At 46.6% G+C, this 21,461-nt stretch overlaps 1 protein-coding gene across 3 annotated transcripts in view; it reads left to right on the top strand.

The window, feature by feature from the left end:
* Window positions 1-21,461, top strand: part of ABCA4 (ATP binding cassette subfamily A member 4) — a 130,006-nt gene that overhangs the window by 65,961 nt on the left and 42,584 nt on the right. For 2 of the 3 annotated variants that reach the window (XM_017660129.3, XM_036998092.2), the window contains exons 17-29: window positions 2,221-2,286; window positions 4,848-4,937; window positions 6,643-6,817; window positions 8,591-8,722; window positions 9,638-9,777; window positions 10,232-10,369; window positions 11,368-11,561; window positions 12,634-12,718; window positions 15,417-15,622; window positions 15,979-16,027; window positions 19,463-19,710; window positions 20,373-20,497; window positions 20,966-21,064. In XM_017660129.3, the coding sequence (XP_017515618.3) occupies window positions 2,221-2,286; window positions 4,848-4,937; window positions 6,643-6,817; window positions 8,591-8,722; window positions 9,638-9,777; window positions 10,232-10,369; window positions 11,368-11,561; window positions 12,634-12,718; window positions 15,417-15,622; window positions 15,979-16,027; window positions 19,463-19,710; window positions 20,373-20,497; window positions 20,966-21,064 (1,747 nt within the window). The remainder of the gene's footprint in view (window positions 1-2,220; window positions 2,287-4,847; window positions 4,938-6,642; window positions 6,818-8,590; window positions 8,723-9,637; window positions 9,778-10,231; window positions 10,370-11,367; window positions 11,562-12,633; window positions 12,719-15,416; window positions 15,623-15,978; window positions 16,028-19,462; window positions 19,711-20,372; window positions 20,498-20,965; window positions 21,065-21,461) is intronic. The other variant, XM_036998093.2, reaches the window with a different exon arrangement.

The raw sequence follows: 21,461 nt of genomic DNA, 5'->3' as shown, positions 1-21,461 counted from the left end.
CTGTGGGACTAGATTAGATTCCTGGGGCTGCCAGAGCAACGCACCACAAGCTGAGTGGCCTTAAACAACAAAAGTTTATTTGTTTTAACAAAAGTTAAAAGTTTACAGTTCTGGAGGCTAGAAACCCCAAATCAAGGTGTTGGCAGGGCCATGTTCCCTCTGAAACCTGTAGGAGAGCGATCCTTCCTTGCCCTTTCCTAGTTTCTGGTGGTTTTGAGCAATCTTTGGCATTGCTCAGATTACAGATGCATCACTCCAGGGCTCCGTGTTCACATGGCATCCTCCCTGGGAGTGTCTGCGCTCCCAGGGCCATCTTCTTACAAGGATGCCAGTCATATTGGATTAGGGGCCCACTCTACTCCAGGGGGACTTCATCTCAGTTTAATCATATCAGCAATGACTCTATTTCCAAGCAAGGCCACATTCTGAAGCACCAGGGATTAAGACTCGGGGTCTTTTAATTTTTCTGATACCAAGTGTGTTGCTTTTTTGCAAATTGAGTGATTCTCTGACATTTACTGGCATCCAACAACTGAATTTCATTCTGACAGTAACTACCCAGAATTAGCACAGACCCTAGGCTTGGGCCCACAAGGCTGCTGCCCCTTCAGATGTCAGATGCAAATACAGTGAACAGCCTACTCACACTTTTGCCAACTGTTCTCAGCAGCCCTGCGCAGGTTCAGCAATTCCCTAGAACAACCCACAGAACTCAGGAAAGTGGTCCCCTTACAATTACAGCTTTATGATAAAGAGTACAATTCGGAAACAGCCAAATGGAAGAGATGCATGGGTGAAGTACAGGAGGAGCTTCCATACCCTCTCCAGGTGCATCAGCCTCCCGGCATCTTGATGCGAGCTTCCAACATGGAGGCTCCCTGAATCTAATTGTTTGACAGTTTTGTAACCCAGTATCCAGCCCCCTCCCCTCCCTGGAGTACAGGGTGGTGGGGCTGAAAGTTGCCATCCTCTTTTCACCTGTTTAGTCTTTCTGGTGCACAGTCCCCATCTTGAACTTATCTAGGGGCCCCACCCTGAGACCACTTCATTAGCATAAACTCAGGTGTGGTTGAGAAAGGGGCTCATTAGGATTAACAAAAGACATTCCTATCACTCTGGAAATTCCAAGGGTTTAGGAGCTCTGTGATAGGAACTGGAGACAAAGATCAAGCACTATTTTGTATTCAGACCTCAGACCTCAACATATCCTTTTTTGAGGTGTGGGGGAACACAATTCAACCCAAAATGGTGACTTTGAGCAACACATTTGAACTTGCTCAGCCTCAGATTTTCTGTCTCACTGGGCCATTAGAAGGGAATAGAATAGAATAAGTGAAAATAAGTTGGATTGAAATTGAAATTTGTGCATAATTCAAGAGCTTTATTTTAACCAAACTGAAGTTTTAATATGTTCAACAACTGTTTGCTGAGCAGTGCCTATATGTTAGGCTCAGCACCAGTTTCTGGGAAAAGAAGGATACAAAAAACAGCCCCAGGTTTGCCCTTGAGGTGCGTACAGTATAGCAGTAGCCATGAAACACGGGATAACTATTAAATAAACAAAAACTGTTCTAACAAAATCAACATCGTATCGGGAGCAATGCCTGCTAAGAGAACTGGACTAGAAATTTGGGAATCTTTTTCTTGAAACCCAAATGGGTCCAGTAGAATGAGGTGGTTAAGATCAGTGGTATCAGAACCAGATAGCCCCCAACTTCATGTCTATTTAATTAGCTGTGACCTTGGGCAGATGATTCAAATCTGGTGTGCCTCAGTTTCCTTATCCACAAGAATACTAATACTACCTATCTTTCAGGGTTGTTTTGAGGATTAAATTATGTAGCACATGGAAAATTCTTACAGTAATGCCTGACACATGGCACCCAACAAAGGCTAGTGATTAATAATCATCATTATCTAGTAACTGTTGGAAAAGAGCATGATTAAATTCTTCAATAAAATGTTTTCTCAGAAAACTAGTGTGAACCAAAATCACCAGTCTTAGTGTTGCTGGTTTCATCCAAAACACAGGAACTTGAATTAAAACATGTTGGAAGGAATTGTCTCCGTGGTGGTCCATGGATAGCTGTATATGCTTATACAAGAGCTAGGAATATCTGTTTAATTTGAGATTCAGTTAGATGAATTCTAAATCTTATAAAATTGTGGTAAGGCAGGACTGCTTAGACTTTTTCCGTTTACTTACCTGTCTATTTCTAGGGGACTATGGCACCCCACTTCCTTGGTACTTTCTTCTACAAGAGTCCTATTGGCTTGGTGGTGAAGGTGAGTAAAAACACAAAACACCCTTAATGTTTGAAACCTGCTCCTCCTTTGGCTATGTGTGGCTATGTGTGAGTTGCAGAGGTGGCTCTTAGCAAAGTGTGTGATTCCTGATTAGTCAGCTACCTCTTGGAGGCTCTGCCACCACAGTGGGGCGTCACAGCCTCTGGGAACTCACCTTTTGGGAATTGGTGGGCAAGGGTAAGTGGCTGATATTGATAAGCCCCTGTGCCCTGTATGCATGTGTCCAGTGGATTAAAGCACCTGAGTAAAAGAAAGCCAGACCACTTCAGGGGGGAAATGACTTTTGCAGCTTCTCAGTTTAAAGCAAAGAGATCCACACAATCATGAAGGAACCTTTGCATTCATCTTCTGCTGCCTCCCCTCCTGCTTTTTTAATCCTTTCCACCTTCTCAAAATGTAAGTTAATTTGTTCTCCCAAGGTGAGAGCCCATCCGGAAGTTGCGGCACAGCTGTGATCTCTAAGGCAAACATTCCCAGGCTCTCCTAGTATTGATCTTTCTTGTGCTTGGGCACTGGGCTGAAAGGGCATTTGCCCAGAATGCATCTTAAATAGAATGTGCCTTTGCTACTGAACAGGACAGGAGGCTAAGGGAGAATCCTAGAATGGGAATAGGGGGACCACAGGCTCTTCAGAGAGGTAAGAGAAGGCAGAGAAATTCCTGACCGAAGAGTTGGGGACTCCCCTGGAACTAGGAGGTTCGGGAGCAAGGAAATACTTTCCAATCTGGTTGTTCCTCACCTCCCTGCTCTTTCCTTTGTATTATGGGGCCTGGGCCAGGATTCATCTTTTAAGCACAAAAATAGATGTTTGTTTTCTCTAGGAGATTAACCTAGGGCCTTCACAAGATGTGGGTGGGTTTTTTGGTTTGTTTGTTTTTTAGTGTTCAAATAAACAGCACTTAGACACCTCAGTATTTTTCCATTATGTTGGTTTGTCTGTTTTGTCTATAAATTTTAAATTTGTACTATAATGAAGTTATAATCCATCATAAATGGGATTTCAACACAGGAAGATATTCCTGGAATATTTCTAATCTCAATAGATATCAGGACATATGGGCATTTTTTTTCTCTACAGCATCAGCTGATACTCTGCCTCTCAGAAAGTAAATAAATCTTAAGACAAACGTGCTCCTTCAAAAATGAATCACATATATTTTTGCCGAGACAAGCCAAATATTTCTCACCTGTCTCACAGGCTAGACAGAAACCGATTCCTACTTTTCTCAAAAATCAGAAAATAGCTGAGGTCCTCCACCTAATCCCTTCCTCTCACAGATGAAGAAATAGAGCCCAGCTGACATCCAGTGTCTCGCCCAAGTTCCCGTTGGCCACTTGGGACAAAATCTGGGACTGGGACACACATTTCCTGGCAAGAAACTCACTCCAGTGACTAAACTATATAAAAGTCTGTTTCCTCCTGCTAGAGGATTACACATCGGTGCCATATGACAGCTAGTAGAGTGACCAAAGGCAGGTGAGCAGTTGAGGGGAAAACTCTTCAGGAAGCAGAAATGGAAGTACTGGAGGTGGCAGGTCCCTGGCCACCAGCCCCATGCCTCGCCACTCCACCGCACATCCTGCATACCTGCAGAGGGCGGTGGGGACAGAGGGAGGCCCCGGTCGGCTGCTGTGTTAGAAAAGTCACCCTACTTATGTGCTCTTGAGGCTGGAGCCCTTAAATGCTTGATGACAGCAGGCTCCCCCTCCTGCCTCTGCTTTCCTCTCTGTTTGGCTCACTCTTCTGCTTCTCTTCCCCTTCCAGGATGTCCTGATGTCCTTTTAAACCAAACGCCAAGTTTACAAAAAAATGCCTCAGGGTGGGGGTGGGGGTGGGGGTAGTGTGAGAGAGTATGTGTGAGTGTGAGCATGTGTGAGTGACTGTGAGCATGTGTGTCTGGTGTGTGTGAGTGTAGGCGTGAGTGTGAGAAGGGGTTTGTGTGTGTTTCCACCACACTTCACAGCTTGCGCAAGCCTGTACTTCACCCCAGCTCAACTCTGGTGTTAATCCCAAACACTTGAACGCCCATAAAAATGGATTTCTCGGGTCAACCATTTCTCAGTCTGTAATTTAAGCTAGCTGCCCATCATTACACTGTGAACAGACTTTTGCTCAAGGTTCACCATGACTTTGATATCATTTAGATTGGAGTGATAAGTACTGTTGGTAGCTAAAGAAAATTAATGCAATTCAAATTCAATCCTGGTTAGGCTAAATTTATTTTTAATCATGATTTCTGACACTGTGGTTCCCTCCTGGCATGTTAAGAGGATGAGGTGAAATGCCTACTACAAAACTCCCTCTGGACTCAGCAAAGGCGGCATAACCCGGCCAGCCAGTGGCCCCTTTACAGACCACAGGTCAGAGGCTGGCAGAGCCCTGCTCAGGGCTGGGCCCTGGGAATGCTGACTGGGCCCTCTGAGGAGGCTGTTTCAGCTCTGTTGGGAAACTCTACTCCCCCCTCTTTTCCCTTCTTTTCCTGACTTTTCTGATTCTCAGCTTCCACCAGGAGAGTAATAATGGCTTCTGATTGGTGCAGGGTGTTCAACCAGAGAAGAACGAGCCCTGGAAAGGACTGAACCCATAACAGAGGAAATGGAGGACCCGGAGCACCCAGAAGGAATGAATGGTAAGGAGCTCAATAGAGAGTGCAGAGCAGAACCCCTCCTGACCAGGGAGACATGAGACCCAGGAAGCTGGCTCTGTTGACAGGGGTTAAACCTGATAGCTTCCTGAGGATCCAGCTGCACATGTGTGGAATGAATGGTCCAGCCAGACATTATCGCATATTTCCTGGAGAAGGCAGATCCCAAGTATGTGATGTGTGTGTGTGTCCTTCTTAGGCAGATCCCAAGTGAGTTGCACAAATGTGCTGACTTCCGAGGATTTAGCAAGAACAATAACTTGGGTCACTGGGACTTAAAGCGGATATGAGCTATAAGGAAAAGACAAAAATAAATGCTTCTGTGCAAGGGGGGAAAAGAGTCTAGTGGAGATGATGCATCTCACTGTGGTTTATAAACCTAGAAGCCCATTCATTCAACCATCAAAAGCCTTTTCTGACTGTGGAAGTTACCTAATAATTCCTGAATGATAAATGAGGTTTGCAAGTGTTTCCCTGGCCTTTGCCTCCCCTATCTTCCCTTTTGAATCAGCTCTGTACTTCTCCCCATGTTCTCCATTCCCTAGGCACATGCATTTCTCCGTGGATTCTGAAATGCTCCTGATATTCTCACCTTGGGTTTAGAAAGGTAGCAAGGACTCTTGACTTTGTATGAGAGGATCTGGCCTCCATGCCTCTGGCCCACCCCAGTACCACTTCCCAAAGCTGAAGTCAGTGGCCTGTGGGTCCTCAGAGAGCTAGCGTACAGTCAACAGTGCCTCTGAGAAGACCTTCCTCCCGGAGAGGAATTCCAAGGCCAAAATCAGTGGTGGTTCCCATCTTGGTTATAGGCAAGACCAGAAGACACAGACAGAAGAAGCACTGGGAGTATTTTTGCAGGGGTATAAAGGCTCAGAACTACGGTATTAAGATAAACTAAGTAGTTCTGTATAGGGAACTAAAGCTGAGAGAGACTGGAGGTCAAGGAGAAGGGGACACCACAGTCTTGAGGGGCTGCCCTGAAAGTGGGTATACAGTAGAAGTGGAGGGGCAGAGTTTGAGGGACAATGATGAGGTGCAGGGTGTTCAACCAGAGAAGCTGGAGCCCTACCCAGCTAACTGAGAAACCCTGAAATTCTGAGGAGCAAGAAATCAGCTTTAGTCAAAGTTGACTCCAAGATTTGAGCCAAGGTAACTAGGAGAATGGTGGTTTCAGGAAGGGACATGGGAGAGTCTAAGGAGAATGTTCTGGGAAGAAAATGAGATGTTGCTAGCAGAAATCTATGTGGAAATGCCCCGAAGACCATTCACAGTGAGAACCTGGGACTGAAGACTGAGATAAAGGCTAACTCTCCAAAGAGGCAGTGAGCACACTCTGGGTTCAAACCCCAGCTCTGCCATTCATGGGCTGTGTGGCTTTGGCTGGATACTTGATGACTCTGTGCCTTAGTTTCCTCATCTGTAACAATGAGCATGATAACATCTATCACTACAGAGCTGATAAAAGGGTGAAATGAGGTCTTCCATACAAAGCACTTGAAATAATGTCTCATACACAGTAATATCTCTATAAATGTTAGATACTGTTGTTACAATTAATATTCTGCAGTCATCCTAATCAAGGTCACAGCTAAAGCCATGGGGGGAGAAGACAATGGTCTGAAGACAGACCCTTTGGGAGTAAGTACATGAAGGTGTTATATTTATATCGTGTTCATTTTTTTCCTCCAAGACTCCTTCTTCGAACGTGAGCTTCCAGGCTTGGTCCCTGGGGTATGTGTAAAGAATCTGGTAAAGATCTTTGAACCTTATAGTAGGCCGGCTGTAGACCGTCTTAACATTAGCTTCTACGAGAACCAGATCACCGCATTGCTGGGCCACAATGGAGCAGGGAAAACCACCACCTTGTGAGTCTCCAGGCAAAGAGGCTGTGTTGCCATCCTGTCATTTGCTAGCTCTGTTCTGCCCCCATCAGCTGCAGTCTATGCCTCCCTACTGAATTTTAGTGACAAAAGTGTGCTCTGTATTTGTGTTCCAAGAATATGTAAAGAACGCTGATCCATTAAGTTTCCTCGCATATATTGTTTTATTTGATCCTTACAAGAAGTTGGAGAGGGAGGTTGAGGAAGCTCGTTGTCCCTTTTGTGTGCTGGGAAAGTGGACATCCAAAGAGTTGAAGTGATTTTCCCGAGGTCCCCAAGTTGTAGTGGTTCAGTAGGGGCAAGAGCCAGGTCCTCCAACAATTGTGTCTTGTCTCTGACACTGTGAGCCTGTTTCCCCATCCCCAACATCTCCAGTATTACTATTACTGATGGTGGTGAAAAGTAATGACCATCAGCAACACATGCCTTCAGGTCTGTGAAGTACTTTTAATTTTCAGAGTATTGCTTTTCCTGCCATGAGGGTTGGTTGTAGTTCTGGAGAAAGTAAGAGGGTGCAGAGGGCCGGTGGGGGTAACTGCCCACTACAAAGCTTGGCCTAAGAGCAGGGAAGATGAAGGCTTTGCATGGAAATTTCAGCTCAGGAAGCTGCCCTCCCCTTTCTAAGAGACCTGAGCGCCATCTGCTGAGCAGGAGAACACAGCCAGCTAAGGTTTCCCAAGGAGCGTCAGCGGCGGCCCTCTCTAGGGGCAGGGAACCCACGTGATACACAGTCTTTTGCTCCTAACAGAGCCCCAGGAAGGAACGGCAGTGCACGCCCTGCCTCGGAATGTGCTCTGAGGGCGGGGCAGTGTAAATGGAATGTGGGGCTGGTGCCATTATATTTGGTTCTGTTTCCCTCTAGTGGCTGATCTACAGAGATTTCAGTTTCTAAGTACAAGTTCAGAAAGCCTGAGATAGTATCTGAACTCACGGGCAGAGCAGGGTGGAGTAGCTAGATCTACCTGATTTCTCTCCTTATTAACTAATATGGTCAGAGAGCCCCAAGCTCCTGGACCCCAGAGCTTCCCAAAGGCAAACACATTACTTCATCAGCTGCTGAAATGCAACTTCCCTTGGGATTTGAAACACAATGTTTAATAAAAATAATACTAATATTTTTTAGTTTTACTTTATGCTGGCACTGTTCTAAGTGCCTTTCAGGTATTAACTCACTTAATCCTCACAACAACCACATAACATGGGCAGCATCATTTCTCATTTTCCAAAAAAGGCCAGCATTGCTATCGGGCTTTTTCTGTTTTGGATCCAAAGATGAAATAGTTGGTGGTAACTCCCAGGCCTGGCTTCAATTAATCAACAAATACATACTGAATGCCTAGGCTTCCTATTCAGATCCTTCCCCTATGCTTTGTAATGGTGACATCAGGCAAAGTGTGGACCCACACTCAGAGCACCTTTGTAGTCCCTGCAGGGCCAGAAGCTGTGACTGCTGGGCTGGGAGGGACCTTCGGCTGTAAGGAATGCTCTGCGGCCAGGGGTCCTGGGGGCCATCAGTGCCTGCCTGGGACACCAGGAAACTGGTCCAAGGGCAGTCATCAGCATTAGGGCCTGGCTGTACACACGGCTGCTAAGCCCCTTACGGGAAACTGCTGGGCTCCACAGCTAATGATAGTTTCAGATCAATTGCGAGGCAGGGGCAAGAATCACTGTAAGAGTCCTCACTGACCCTGGTGGGGGCTGCCACCACAAAGCGCTCCTCAAGCCATCTTTTCTGCCCCTGACGTCTGTGTCTGGCAGGTCTGTCCTGACGGGTCTGCTGCCCCCTACATCAGGGACAGTGCTCATTGGGGGAAAGGACATTGAGACCAGCCTGAATGCAGTCCGGCAGAGCCTCGGCATGTGCCCACAGCACAACATACTGTTCCATCAGTAAGTAGAGTAGGAACTGAGACCCTCCCCCTGCCTTATCCTCACCCTGTCCTCAACACACATGTCCGCTGGAGCCCAGCTCAGGGATGCCAACGTTGGGGTCAGGAGGCCATACTCTGGTTTAGTTCACCCATGTTTGAGGTACTTTGCTCTGCTTGCAATGAGAAGTGTCCCTCAGAACATGGGGCTGTGCCTCTGGCACTCAGAGCTGAGGCCTCTCCTCTTGGAGGTGCAATGCCCCCTCGCTGCCAGGCGGGCCACGTTGGGGCCTGTTGCTCAGTCCTGAGGTACTCCCTCTCAGGGACCAAGGGAGGGGACCATTGTTTCTTCTTCCCTCCTAAGCCAGACACTAAAAACTGACTTTTCAGTTGCTTTTATGTCTAACCTAAAAAAGTTATATATGGTCATTGAACAAAGGAAGAAAGGAAATATAGACTAAAATAAGAAAATAAGTTACCTGTAATTTTACCACCCAGAAATAACCACTGTTAAACACCTTGGTGTACAATTTTTCAGAACTTTCTCCTATGCATGTATAGATACACAAATATACTTTAAAATTATAAAGGAAAGAAGAACCCTGCTAACAATTATGTCACCTGCCACTTTTAAAAAATGTGATTTCTTTAACCCAAGATAATCATGAACGTCTTTTCATGTCATTACATGTTCTTTTATAAAATAATTTTTAATGTTTACATACTCTCCCATTGTATAAATGTACTATTTAAGCTGTTCCCTCTTATTAGATATTTTATCAGGGTCTGTTTTTTGTTCTGTGTTTGTATTATAAAAAGAAGTACAACGAACACCTTTATTTGCTAAAACTTTGTGCTCGTGCTGATTATTTCTCTGAGGTAAATTGCCAGAGGTGGGATTGCTGAGCAGTTGCCCTTCTCGTTGCCCACCCCATAGCCTCACAGTGGCTGAGCACATCCTGTTCTATGCTCAGCTGAAAGGCAAGTCCTGGGAGGAGGCTCGGCTGCAGATGGAAGCTGTGTTGGAGGACACAGGCCTCCACCACAAGAGGAACGAAGAAGCTCAGGATCTATCAGGTGCTTGTTATCAGAAAAAGATAGGGCTCCAGGTGGCAAATCCACTGTTTCCCAGCGTACGGGGCAGTCGCAGAGGGGAAGCCTTATGACAGACCTCCTAAGAGTTGGAACATGTCTATAAAGTTATTTTTAACATCTAAGAACAACCCACCTCTGGATCATTCCCACATGGGGCCTTATCTTGCGGTAGCCTGGGCTGTATTTGTTCTGATGTTTACGTGTTTGAACTAAAAATATGAGAACGGCCTTTAGACAGTCTGGTCCTAGGAGGCAGGAATTGCCTTTTATGCATTTAAAGAGGCCTGTACATCATTAGGGTTTGAATATTGTGTAAACATCTAAGGAGGCAGCATCAAACCCCTGCAGGACTTAAGGTAACCCCGTTATGCCACCGGCCCTGGGATTTCTCTTCCTGTCCTCGACAGCCCTGTGACCCCTTTGCCTTGTTCTCTAGGTGGCATGCAGAGAAAGTTGTCTGTCGCCATTGCCTTTGTGGGAGATGCTAAGGTGGTTGTTCTGGATGAGCCCACCTCTGGGGTGGACCCCTACTCGAGACGCTCAATCTGGGACATGCTCCTAAAGTATCGCTCAGGTAATGGCTATTGTTCAATGCCCTGTGCTCTCACTGCGATTCTATCTATGGGCCTCACTCTCTCACACCTGCCGTTTTGCAGCTGAGTATAGTAACAGCATAACTACACTTGGGTGGAACTTGATCACTGACTTGGATGAACCTAAGTTCCAGTGGAAACCTCCTGAGATTTTTAAACAAATATAAGCAGGGAGTCACTGATTGAGCAGCCTATTTCCCAAAATATTCTAGAAAATTCTCCTGACCAGAAGCTCTTCTGTCTGAAACAATAGATGCAACCCTAGGTGAAATTTCCCTTTGACATAGGGGCCCCAAGCCCCCAGCAAATATTCCCAGAAACTCTATAGCTATTGGGTGACCACTCAGAACCAGATGTGAGGGCAACATGCAGGTATTCATGCTCCAGAGAGCTGCTGCAGGTAGAAATGTCTCAAAATGAGATGCAGTCCCTCCTCTGTCACAATCAGAGGGTGCAGATCCAGGAGAGAAAGCAGCAGACCCTAGGGTGCCCTTCTGTGGAATCAACAGCCCAGTTCAGTCCTGTGGCCAACTTGCTGTCCTGGAATCCTCATCACCATTTTTTTGTAATGATATATCCAGTTACTTTTAAAATGGGTGTGTGTGTATGTGTGTGAGCATGTGTGTGTCCTTTGCAAAAACAGTAGCTGGAGTGCTTCATGGTCCAGAGAATATAGAACTCAATGGAGGCTGACTGACAATAATAAGTATATCCTACGTATGTCCCATATGTGGTGGTCTATCTGAATCAGGTCCAATGCTTGACAAAGAGATGCTGAGTGTGACAGTGCTTTTACAGTGTGCAGGCTACTGTTAACTATCATCATTATGTTGTCCCATCAGATGTTGTCCCACGATTCTAGTGTTCTGGACTTTTACAGACTACTTGTTCTATTAACTCCCAGTGGTTTTGTCTGTGTAATGGGGAGGCAGGGGAGTATGTCCTCTGACAAATGACTCCCCTGACCTCTGCCCTGCAGGCAGAACCATCATCATGTCGACTCACCACATGGATGAGGCTGACCTCCTTGGGGACCGCATCGCCATCATTTCCCAGGGACGGCTCTACTGCTCGGGCACCCCGCTCTTCCTGAAGAACTGCTTTGGCACGGGCTTCTACTTAACGCTGGTGCGCAAGATGAAGGACATCCAGAGCCAAAGGAGAGGCTGTGAGGCAGGTGTCCGCCCAGGGCACGAGCCCATCCTGGTGGGAGGGGATGTGCAGTGTAGAGGGGCCACTCTGGGAGTTCTTCCCAGATCAGGCTGTGGTGGTCAGAATCAACCTCTTTATTTCTGGAGCCATTTGCAGATTTTGAGAAACTGACATTCTGAACCTTCCTACAAGGGGCTTTGCACCTAATGAACAACTGGTTTTAAATAACCTGAGATTATTATACTCCAGAATCCTAAACCACGCATGTGGTGTGGTACAACATAGAAGGGAGAGTCTCATTCTGTGACGTTACACTGTTGTAAGGGGAGTGGTTATTTAAGCTTCCTTTTTTCATTCCAAAGTTTTTGGTTCCTATTTAAACCTGAATTGCACTGGTAAATGAAAGCTAAGAGAAAGCTTCCATGGAAACTATAACCTGAACATGATGAAGCCAAAAAACACCAACCAGTAGAGACACCCTCAGCACATCAGGAGATCTGGATCAGGTCTCACAAAGCAGACAAACTGTCATTCTGGGCAAATTACTTAATTGTTGTTTTTTTTGCATCCAGAAAACGACACTGACAATCTCTGCTTTTGATTTGTAGGGAAGTGGCAAAAAATAAATGAGATAAAGTATCTTGAATGTGCTCTGGGTTCCTTGAGAACAAGCACTGCTCACATTCAAGTTGTCACACTCATTATTTCACAGTATTATTTATGCCTCCAACCCCTGTAGTTTAAGTGTCTGGCTGCCCTGGGGTTTCCTGCCTGGGTAGATTCCCAAGCCCAGCATGCATCCACAGGGAGGGAGGAGCAGAACTTCTTGTAGACCTGCCGCTGTCACATAAGTGATGACAAACTGAAGGGGTTCTTTGAGACTTGGCTATTCTTTGAGCTTGCCTCACACTCTCTGGGAGAAAATCAAATAGTCACACCTTCAAAAATGTTCAGATAAAGAAATAGATGCAAATGGTGCAGGAAAAATGTGTTGACCACACTTGTCAGTGAGGAACCAATGAGGTGTGGTGGTGACAGTGATCGGCAGCAGGGAGATGCTATCACTGACATGACGGGCATCTTTCTGTCATAGGGGACCTGCAGCTGCACCACTAACGGTTTCTCGGTGAGGTGTCCAGCCCATGTAGATGAGCTAATTCCAGAGCAAGTCTTGGATGGTAAGGACCAGGGCAGGCCCAGTCTCCATTCTTGTCTGGCGATCATCTTGGTATTGCTGGGTGTGTCCTGTTGGAGCCCATGTTAATGGGAGCAAGAGAACAAATGCTCTTGTGTACCAAGCCCGTGGTCCTGCCGTTGCTCATTTTTTTCTTTGAGCTTCTTTGTCCTCCAACATTCACAAAGGGATTTTGAAAGCCTAAAATCCTCCTCCCTTTAATGAGGAATCCAGTCTTCATTCACTCCTTGCCCGTGCTCACATTAGCCTCCATTCCTGGGCTCCTCCTGCCCTGGCTCTGGGCAGTGTTCCTTCCCCTCTGGAAAAAAGGCTCCCACAGGGGCCCAGGGCAGCCCTCTGGTGAGGCCACGGTGGCTCTCCGCTCTCTGAGGGAACTCTTCAAGTCAGACTGCATGGTGTGGATACCACGTCTGTGGAAGAGCGCACAGCCCTGTTACACTCCTAACTTTCCTCTCGGCCTCCCAGCTTTCCAACAGTTCTCCCGTGAATTCGGGTGCACTAAACCGCATCAGGGGCACCCCCGCCTCCACGGAGATGCTCTCATTGTAGTGCTCACCCCTTGGGATCTGACCTCAGGGACGTAGAGTGCTGCCATTCTCCAGTAAGACCTGCCTCCCATCCCACTACTGGGGTGTCCTTACATATGGAATACCATACACCCCAATCCCTAAGTAGGAGCAAAATTAAATCTACAGACCAACTCAGGTTAATGAAGGGGGGAAAGTATCTACTTATCAAAGAAAAAAAGTTTCCTATTGAGTACAATGTATTTCTAAATATGAGGAATTTACTAACTAAAATTTGGTAAAACAAGAAAAAGTAGACATTATTTACATACTATGCTTGAAATTTGTGGGAAAAAGCCAAGAATTGCTTCACAGTTATTCTCTCACCCTGTCTTTGCACTGACAGAACCTGTGGGGAACATGAACACATCCTTTTAGGATGACAGTTCTGTGTCTTTTTCCTCACCTGCCTTGCTGTGGATCGCTCCCTGTCTCTGGAAGTTTCCTCCCAAGAGAAATCTTGGTGAAGAAATTTATCATTTTAAAAATGAATGCAGTGGTGCACCGAAGTCAGCTTGGAAACAGGGTCTGTGGCTGGAGTGATATTTTTTATTACTGTATTTCTAAAAAATGTTTATTTTCTTTGAATAGAATAAGGATGCTGTGAGTGGTAGGGAGTACTGTGAGTAGTTATTCCCCAAACAAGAGAAGGAATCATTCCTAACCCCAGTTAGCTCCTGGGAAGGCTTTTTCCTCACACGCGCACCCGCAGGCCTCCCTGTCAGATGCTGAAAACCCTGCTTACTTAAAGGACTACTTCTGGAGAGGCTGACACACACGTCCTCGACACAATTCCTGGGAATCCAGCAGCTTCAGGTTCGATTTCCTTCCTAAGAGAACAATGAACGTGACCCCTAGAGAGCTGTCAGGCGGGGCAGCTTCCTCCCTGAGGAGCCTTCCAGCCCTGGATGAAGTCCTCCCCGGGTAAAGACAATGAGCCCAACCCAGAGGTCTGACATAAAACAAGTCTTCCAGTCCAGCCAGGCAGAAGGATCGGGGTTGAAAGCCATGGAATCCCTCCATGTGAGTCACTTTTAAAACAAAGAAAGCAAAACCCACGGGGTGGTCCTGACTGAGGACTGTTGTGCAAAGGCGCATGCTGGGTTCTGAGTCCCGGGAATTTCTTTCCCTTTGAGCTTCCTCTCAAGATAGTGTGCTAGGGCACTGTCTCTTCAAATTGGACGTTTTAAGTTTTTTTTATTTTTAACGTAACACACTTGTGTGCAAAATTCAATTCCAACAGTGTGAGGTAAGTACTTGATAGTGGACATGTGCCTCTTGCAGTGTACCCCACATACCACCATCACCCTCTCCCCTTGCCCGGTCTGTCTCCACAGTTTCTCAACCCCCTTCTGCATTCCTCGAGAGCTGGGTGTTTAGAGGCTTGTCTGTCTGTGTGTTTGTGGAGGTAGGTGAGATCCCAAGGGAAATGGCACAGTTCCTCCAAAGGTGGGCCAGGCATGGCTTTGTGACTCAGAAAGGGGAGTTCTCAGCCAGCGTGGCCACCAGGTCCCAGCAGCGACTCGGGCAATCCTCAGGTAGCTTGGGTCAGACCAGGAAAATGCAAGCAACTTTGGCTTAACCCTCAAAATTTTGGGGAGTAAGCATGAGCAACAGTGATGACAAGAGCTTACTCACCTGAGATGACGCTCACAACAATAGCAGCTAACGCTCACCTATGTTCCACACACATCATTCTAAGTGTTTTACGTATATTAACTCATCCAGTGATCACAAATAACAATACAGTGTTACACCAATGAAGAAACTAGGGTACGGCCTGCCTGATGTTACATAGCTCATAAGGGACAGAACATCCGATTGAACAAAGGAGGAAATGGCATGGGGATGTATACGACCTCCCCAAGGTCACACAGCCAGTCAGTGGGGAGCACTGTCGCTTGTACCTCTGTCTTCACTTCCCCCTCACTGTGTGTCACAAGGCCAACCAGATAAAAATGGGCACAGCACCGTGTCAGGCCTCCACAAGGGTCACTACCAAGAAACAAAATGTCCCTTCCTCAAGTGGATGGTGGGAGAAAGGACACCCGAGCAAGCTGGCAGTCTTCCGGTTCTGGAAAACAGAGTTGATATCAGTCACTTTTCTTGTCCTAGGGGATGTGAATGAGCTGATAGATATGGTTCACCACCATGTCCCTGAGGCAAAACTAGTGGAATGCATTGGTCAGGAACTTATCTTCCTTCTTCCAAATAAGAATTTCAAGCAGAGAGCATATGCCAGCCTTTTCAGAGAGCTGGAGGAGACGCTGGCTGACATGGGGCTCAGCAGTTTCGGAATTTCTGACACTCCCCTGGAAGAGGTAAGGCAGATTCCACTGGCTTGTCAGGTTCCAGAAGAGGCAGTTACTTGCAAAAGCCTACCACTGGAGGGAAGTTTTACAAAGGCAAAAAGTCATAATTCCCCACCAGGGCATAGCTACTATCTTCATTTTTTGCTTACTTCCTCCTGTCTTTGTTCAAATGCACACATATTTTATGCAGTTTTGGTCACTGTGTGCATATTCTTTTGTATTTCCAGAAGACTGTTACTTAGATAAAGAGTCATAATGTATTTTCTTCCCATTATGAAGCAATACCCAGCAAAATTGAGCTTGCTTTAATTTTTCTGAGAGTGGGAATGTCTACACCAAACCCTCTTTTTTTTCCTTCTTGACAGATTTTTCTGAAGGTCACGGGGGATTCTGACTCAGGAACTCTGTTTGCTGGTATGGTGCCAAGTGTGTAGCTTGTTTCCTCCCCACATCCCTAGGTTCTATCCTGAATGTCTAAGGAAAAAAACTCTTGAAACAACAAAGCAGGAAAATACTTCTCCAGGATATTTATCTGAACCCCAAATAACAGTCATTTTGTATTCTTGTCCTTTGCATGACAAAGAACGACAAATGGAATCAGGTCGAGGTGGGAAGTCTCTAAATGAGACAAGATTCTTCAGGAAGTCAGAGTGGGAGCTTCACCATCCCCAAGCTTCTCATCCCACCTCCCGGTCTGATTCCTGCCCCGTCACCATCCTCATGTCCCCCTCTTATCTCCACCGGCCTCTGACACACTCCCGTCTGCATGGGTGACAGCCTGCAGAGTCCTTAGGGGTAATAGTGACAGTAAATACAGTCCAGATACCAGCTGAATCTCCTGGCCCCTTTGAGATGGAGATAAAATTACTATGAGCCCTCTTTAGTACCCTGTGGAATTTTGAAACTGGGGAGACCATAATTCCTGTGGATTCTGGGTGGCTGCCTTCTGCCTGTGAAAGTCTGGGCAGTAACCAGCCCTTTCTGTGATCTCTACCAGAACACCAGGCCCCTCCCAGCATTCACGAGTGCACTAGACTCACTTGGAGGGCAAGGGTGGGGAGATGGCTATGCAGGAGGGGTTACTGCCACAGCACAGTCACTTCTGGTGGGACAAAAGGCATGAACATACACTGATCAAGTCCTCTTCCTGCTCCTCTCTCTCTCTCCCACTGGCTTTCCTCTCTCCTGCTCAAGGACAAAGCTGAGGAAGGAGCTCCAGCCATTGTCACTCCTTCTGCCTGGCATGGCATACCACAGCATTATCCTGTGCAAACACTGTTCCCTCCCTGTGGGCTTTTTGATGCCAGCTCTTAAGAGACTATGGTCTTCATTTTGCTTCATAAGTGATCCCAGAAATTTGTTTATTTTATGCCTTGAACTACCAATGGTTAAATTTACCAACCCAAACATGCTCCATGACCCAGATAGGTTGTTTGGTGGCCAGAAGAGGCAGCCTTCCTGACAGAGAAGGGAATGAAGGGTAGGCCTCTGGAGGGGTGGAGGCTGCCCACCACAGGGCCCAAATTTTCTTTCCAGCTTTACAGACACAGGAATTGAAGTCTGTCAGCTTACCTAAAGGCAACACCTTACATTAACCAAGACCAGAATGAAAATATGCTAATTTATATCAGAATCTACAGTGGATTCAGGAGTTGAAGACTTTTATCTGCCCAGAATACTCCTTAATAATTAGGTCCCTGCAGGAGAATAAATTACATTTCATAACATTGGTCAGCCTGGACATAGACTAGGATGTTCAAAACAAACAGTCAAGAGTAAAGGTTAAGAGTGTAGCCCCTGTAGTGAGGCAAGCCAAACACCAAAGCTGACCAAACAGCTGAGCTCTGTTAATTTGCTTTGTTTTTCTGCCTCTTTTGAAAAATAATTTTTTTTATATCAAGGCACATACAATAAAATATACAAATCTGAATGTACACTGAGCTCCATAATTTGCTAACGGAGTGACTATGGGTAAATAGCCTTTTTGTACCTCAATTTCCTTATCTGCAAAAATGGGGATAATAACTGTATCACCTTTTAAGGGTGTTGAAAGAATTAAATGAGGTAATACATGCCAAGTCTTAACACAGTATTCAACTTCTGATTAAGATTCAGCAACATCCTAATCCCAACATTTACAAATCATCTCTTACCTCAGACTTGTTTAGTCCTTTATACTTGACAAACTACTCAACATACAGTGTTTATCTGATGGTCACTAAAATCTCATGAGGCTGGTAGGGCAAGGACTGACCCTATCTGTGGGAAACAGCTCACACAGGTTGGATGACTTGACTTAAATCACACGGATTTCTGACTTTTCTTCCCTGGTCTTAGCTCTAAAATCTAGGATCCTTGACTCCATAATCTCACAACCTCTGTTTTTCAAATGACTAAATTCATTTGTTTTAAATTATCTCAGTTTTAGAGCAGAACATTTTCTGATCTTGTCTCCTAAGTCTGCAGGAACCTATAGATGTCCTTTGGGGTCACAAATTGCAAGCTACCAAGAGGGTCAATGCCACCTCTGAAGGGAGGGGCTCACAACCAGTGATCACTAACAGGCAGCAGAAAGTCAGGGGCTCACCAACTATGCTGCACCGGCCGAAGCCCTCAGCTCTGGCCAGGATAGCGGGCTCCAGTCTGGGTGCGGCAACAGGGACAGAGCTAGTATTGTAAGATAGACTTGAGGAGAGGCAGAGATCATATCTGAGGGAGGGGCAGCTACAGCAGACATCAAACTGAGACCAGATCTGGATAAAGGAAGCAGGTGGGACTCTGGCACTGTGTAGTGCCTGCAGAAGTTGTCCACCCTCTGAGCAGCCCAGCCTGCTGCACTGCCCCCGACCATTAGCTGAAGGGTGGCTGGGCTGACCCACCTCCCTTCGCAGCTGCCTTTGTCCTGCAGGACTTTGGAAGGATTAAGAAAGCAACTAGGGACCAACCAGCAGTCCCGGTCCGTAGGCTCTCCCTTTATGTCCGACATCTTCTGCAAATGAATATTAATCAGTGATGATAAACGATAGCTGCGACATAACTGATGACTTAGGAAGGTTTATAAAGCACCCTCGTGTGTTAGCTCATCTAATCTTAACAACCCTGTGAAATGTTCTCATTTTTATCTGACAGATAAGAAAATGCAGGTTCAGACAGGTGGAGTCACTTAACCAGATTTATGCGTCTAGTAAGAGTCAGGATTCAAAAGCAGATCTCCTGACTCCTTGCTCACTTGTCTTCCGACCCCTTCTCAGTGGCCTCTAAGAATTTAGAAAGAACCGAGTCAACTAACTGTCTTACTTTTTCTAGGTACACAGGCTTATACATGAAAATATTGTTAAATAATTCAAATAATACAAAAAAAGGCTAAAGTCATTCCCCCTTCATCCCCTGCCCCTTACCCAGCTCTGCCCCTGCCGAGCAACACCCTTCAGTGGTTGGTGGGTGGCGGGTGTTCCTCCAGAGCTTTGCGGTTACCTGTGTGTGTGTACATATAAAATACGTTTATTTGTGTGTGATACACATGCTCTCTAACATGATCCTATTACACATACCACTGCGCAACTACCCTCCCCGCTTTTTTTTTTAACTTTTAGGTATATGTTTGAGATCTTTCTGTCGTTGCATTTAGATCTTGTTCTCTTAGAGACTTGTTATGCGATGTCAGACAATTCTGTCTATAGAAGATTTACAATGGAAGATAGGACGTTTTAAAGTTTTATTAACCTACCTGGGCTTAATATGCTATTGGTGATTTAAATAAAGGGAAAACCAGTGCAGTGAGAAAAAAAAGGCATATGAGATCCTTATTTTGTGAGTGTTCTGAATTAGTAATTCCATGTTCCAAACCAGGTGGCACTCAGCAGAACAAAGACAACGTCAGCCTCCGACACTCCTGTTTGGGTCCTCGGGAGAAGGCCAGCGAGCACCCCCGGGGCTCCGCCAGGGAGCCGGCCGCTCACCAGGAGGGCCAGCCCTCCCCACACGGGCGCGGCCAGCGGCTCCACACGGGCGCGCGGCTCCTCGTCCAGCACGTGCAGGCGCTGCTGGTGAAGCGCTTCCACCACACCGCCCGCAGCCGCAAGGACTTCCTGGCCCAGGTACTTCCGCCGGCCTCTGGCGGGGCTCGGGCGCTAGTCCCCGGCCTGCTGGCCCCGCTCCGGCCTCTCTACCTCTCCCAGGCTTTCTCGCGCGGGGCGAGCACAGTGAGCTGAAACGCAGCAGTGAGCACCCGCTTTCAGTTCTGTCTGCTTTGGTTCCTCCTTGCCACACTTAATTTTGATTCTCAGGAACACAAAGCTTCTTTGTAAGTATTAGCAGAGAAAATAGAATAATAGTGAATATGTTAATATTGTTTTTATGTTTACATGAAGGGTAAAGTCATGTTTTCAATGACTTTCATTCATTTTTGCAATGACCCTTTCCGTCAAGGTCACTGTCCTCTTCTTTTCCTTTGATGTTTTTTATTCAGAAGCAGAAATTCTGGCTCACTTCTGGCTGAACATGGGCCTACTTCAATGTTCAGTGTTGGCCTACTTCAACCATTCTTCAGTGTTACCAAAACATTCTGTTTTCTCCTGAACATCCTCCTTTACACACCCTCCCTGTGATGTTTCCCAGACACCTCACTCCACCAGGGTCCCTTCATGAGGCTGCAGGATAAAAGAATGTGTGTGTGTGTGTGTGTGTGTGTGTGTGTGTGTGTGTGTGTCCTTAACACACCATTTGCAACAGCCTATATTGCCTGTTCATTTTCCCACAGATTGTGCTTCCAGCCACTTTTGTGTTTTGGGCTCTGATGCTTTCCATCATCATCCCTCCATTTGGTGAATATCCCGCCTTGACCCTTCACCCCTGGATATATGGGCAGCAGTACACCTTCTTCAGGTCTGTAGACTCCTCCCCAAAGGTCATCATTCACCTCCATGGGTGGTGGGGCTCCTGGTTCACATGCCGCTGGGTGGGGTCCTGGCCTTCCCACTCTGTGGGACAGTCACCAGAGGTAGAGTTCCTGGAGCTACCCTCCAGAAGAAAGTTAATGTACCTGCCATTTGGGAAAGGTGATCCCAGGGTACAACCAGGACCACCAGGAATAAGGAAAGAGAAGGGAAAGGGTTGAAACTCCAACTCTTGATGCACAGACATGATATGCTGTCAGATCACTCTCAGACGTCATGTCTGAGTCGCCTGCCTTCTTCCCAGGAGGCCTGTAACCATCCCAAGGCAGTATTCTGTGCCTTGTGTACATGTCTGGCATGGGATAGCCATTCAGTAACGCGTGTTGAGTTTCATGTTGGCTGCTCTACCCTCCATCCCAGTTGTGTCCATATCATAAGCCCCCCTCTCTCTGTCTAGCATGGACCAGCCAGGCAGTGAGCAGCTCGCGGCACTTGCAGATGTCCTCCTGAACAAGCCTGGCTTTGGCAACCGCTGCCTGAAGGAAGAGTGGCTTCTGTAAGTCCCTGCATACCCCTGCCATAACACCAACTGCTGCTCCAGAAGAGCCTGATGGTGGGGTCCTGGGACGGCCGGGCTGGCCGAGGACCCCATCTCCATCCTGCTCTGAGTTACACAGTCAGCCCTCTCCCTGACCAGCACTCCCCCAGCCTCTCCTGCAGCACCTGAGTGCAAGGGTGCTCAGACCTCTCAGGAGGCCCGGGCCTCACTGGACAGCTCTGTATTTCTATAGTTTTTAGTACAGAAAGTTCCATACTGCATTGACATATGCTTCCCACAACTTATTTGAAAGGAATCTGAACAGGAGAAGGAGGGAGGTGAGGAATGTGTTTTTGTGTATTTGGACCTAGAATGGCACTCATCACATATGGCCAACTTCCAATTGTTGCTTTAA

This window comes from Manis javanica, chromosome 4 (genome assembly GCF_040802235.1).
Source record: "Manis javanica isolate MJ-LG chromosome 4, MJ_LKY, whole genome shotgun sequence".
Taxonomy (NCBI): domain Eukaryota; kingdom Metazoa; phylum Chordata; class Mammalia; order Pholidota; family Manidae; genus Manis; species Manis javanica.
The sequence above is the reverse complement of the archived record's forward strand: the minus strand, read 5'-3'. Positions and strand labels throughout refer to the sequence as shown.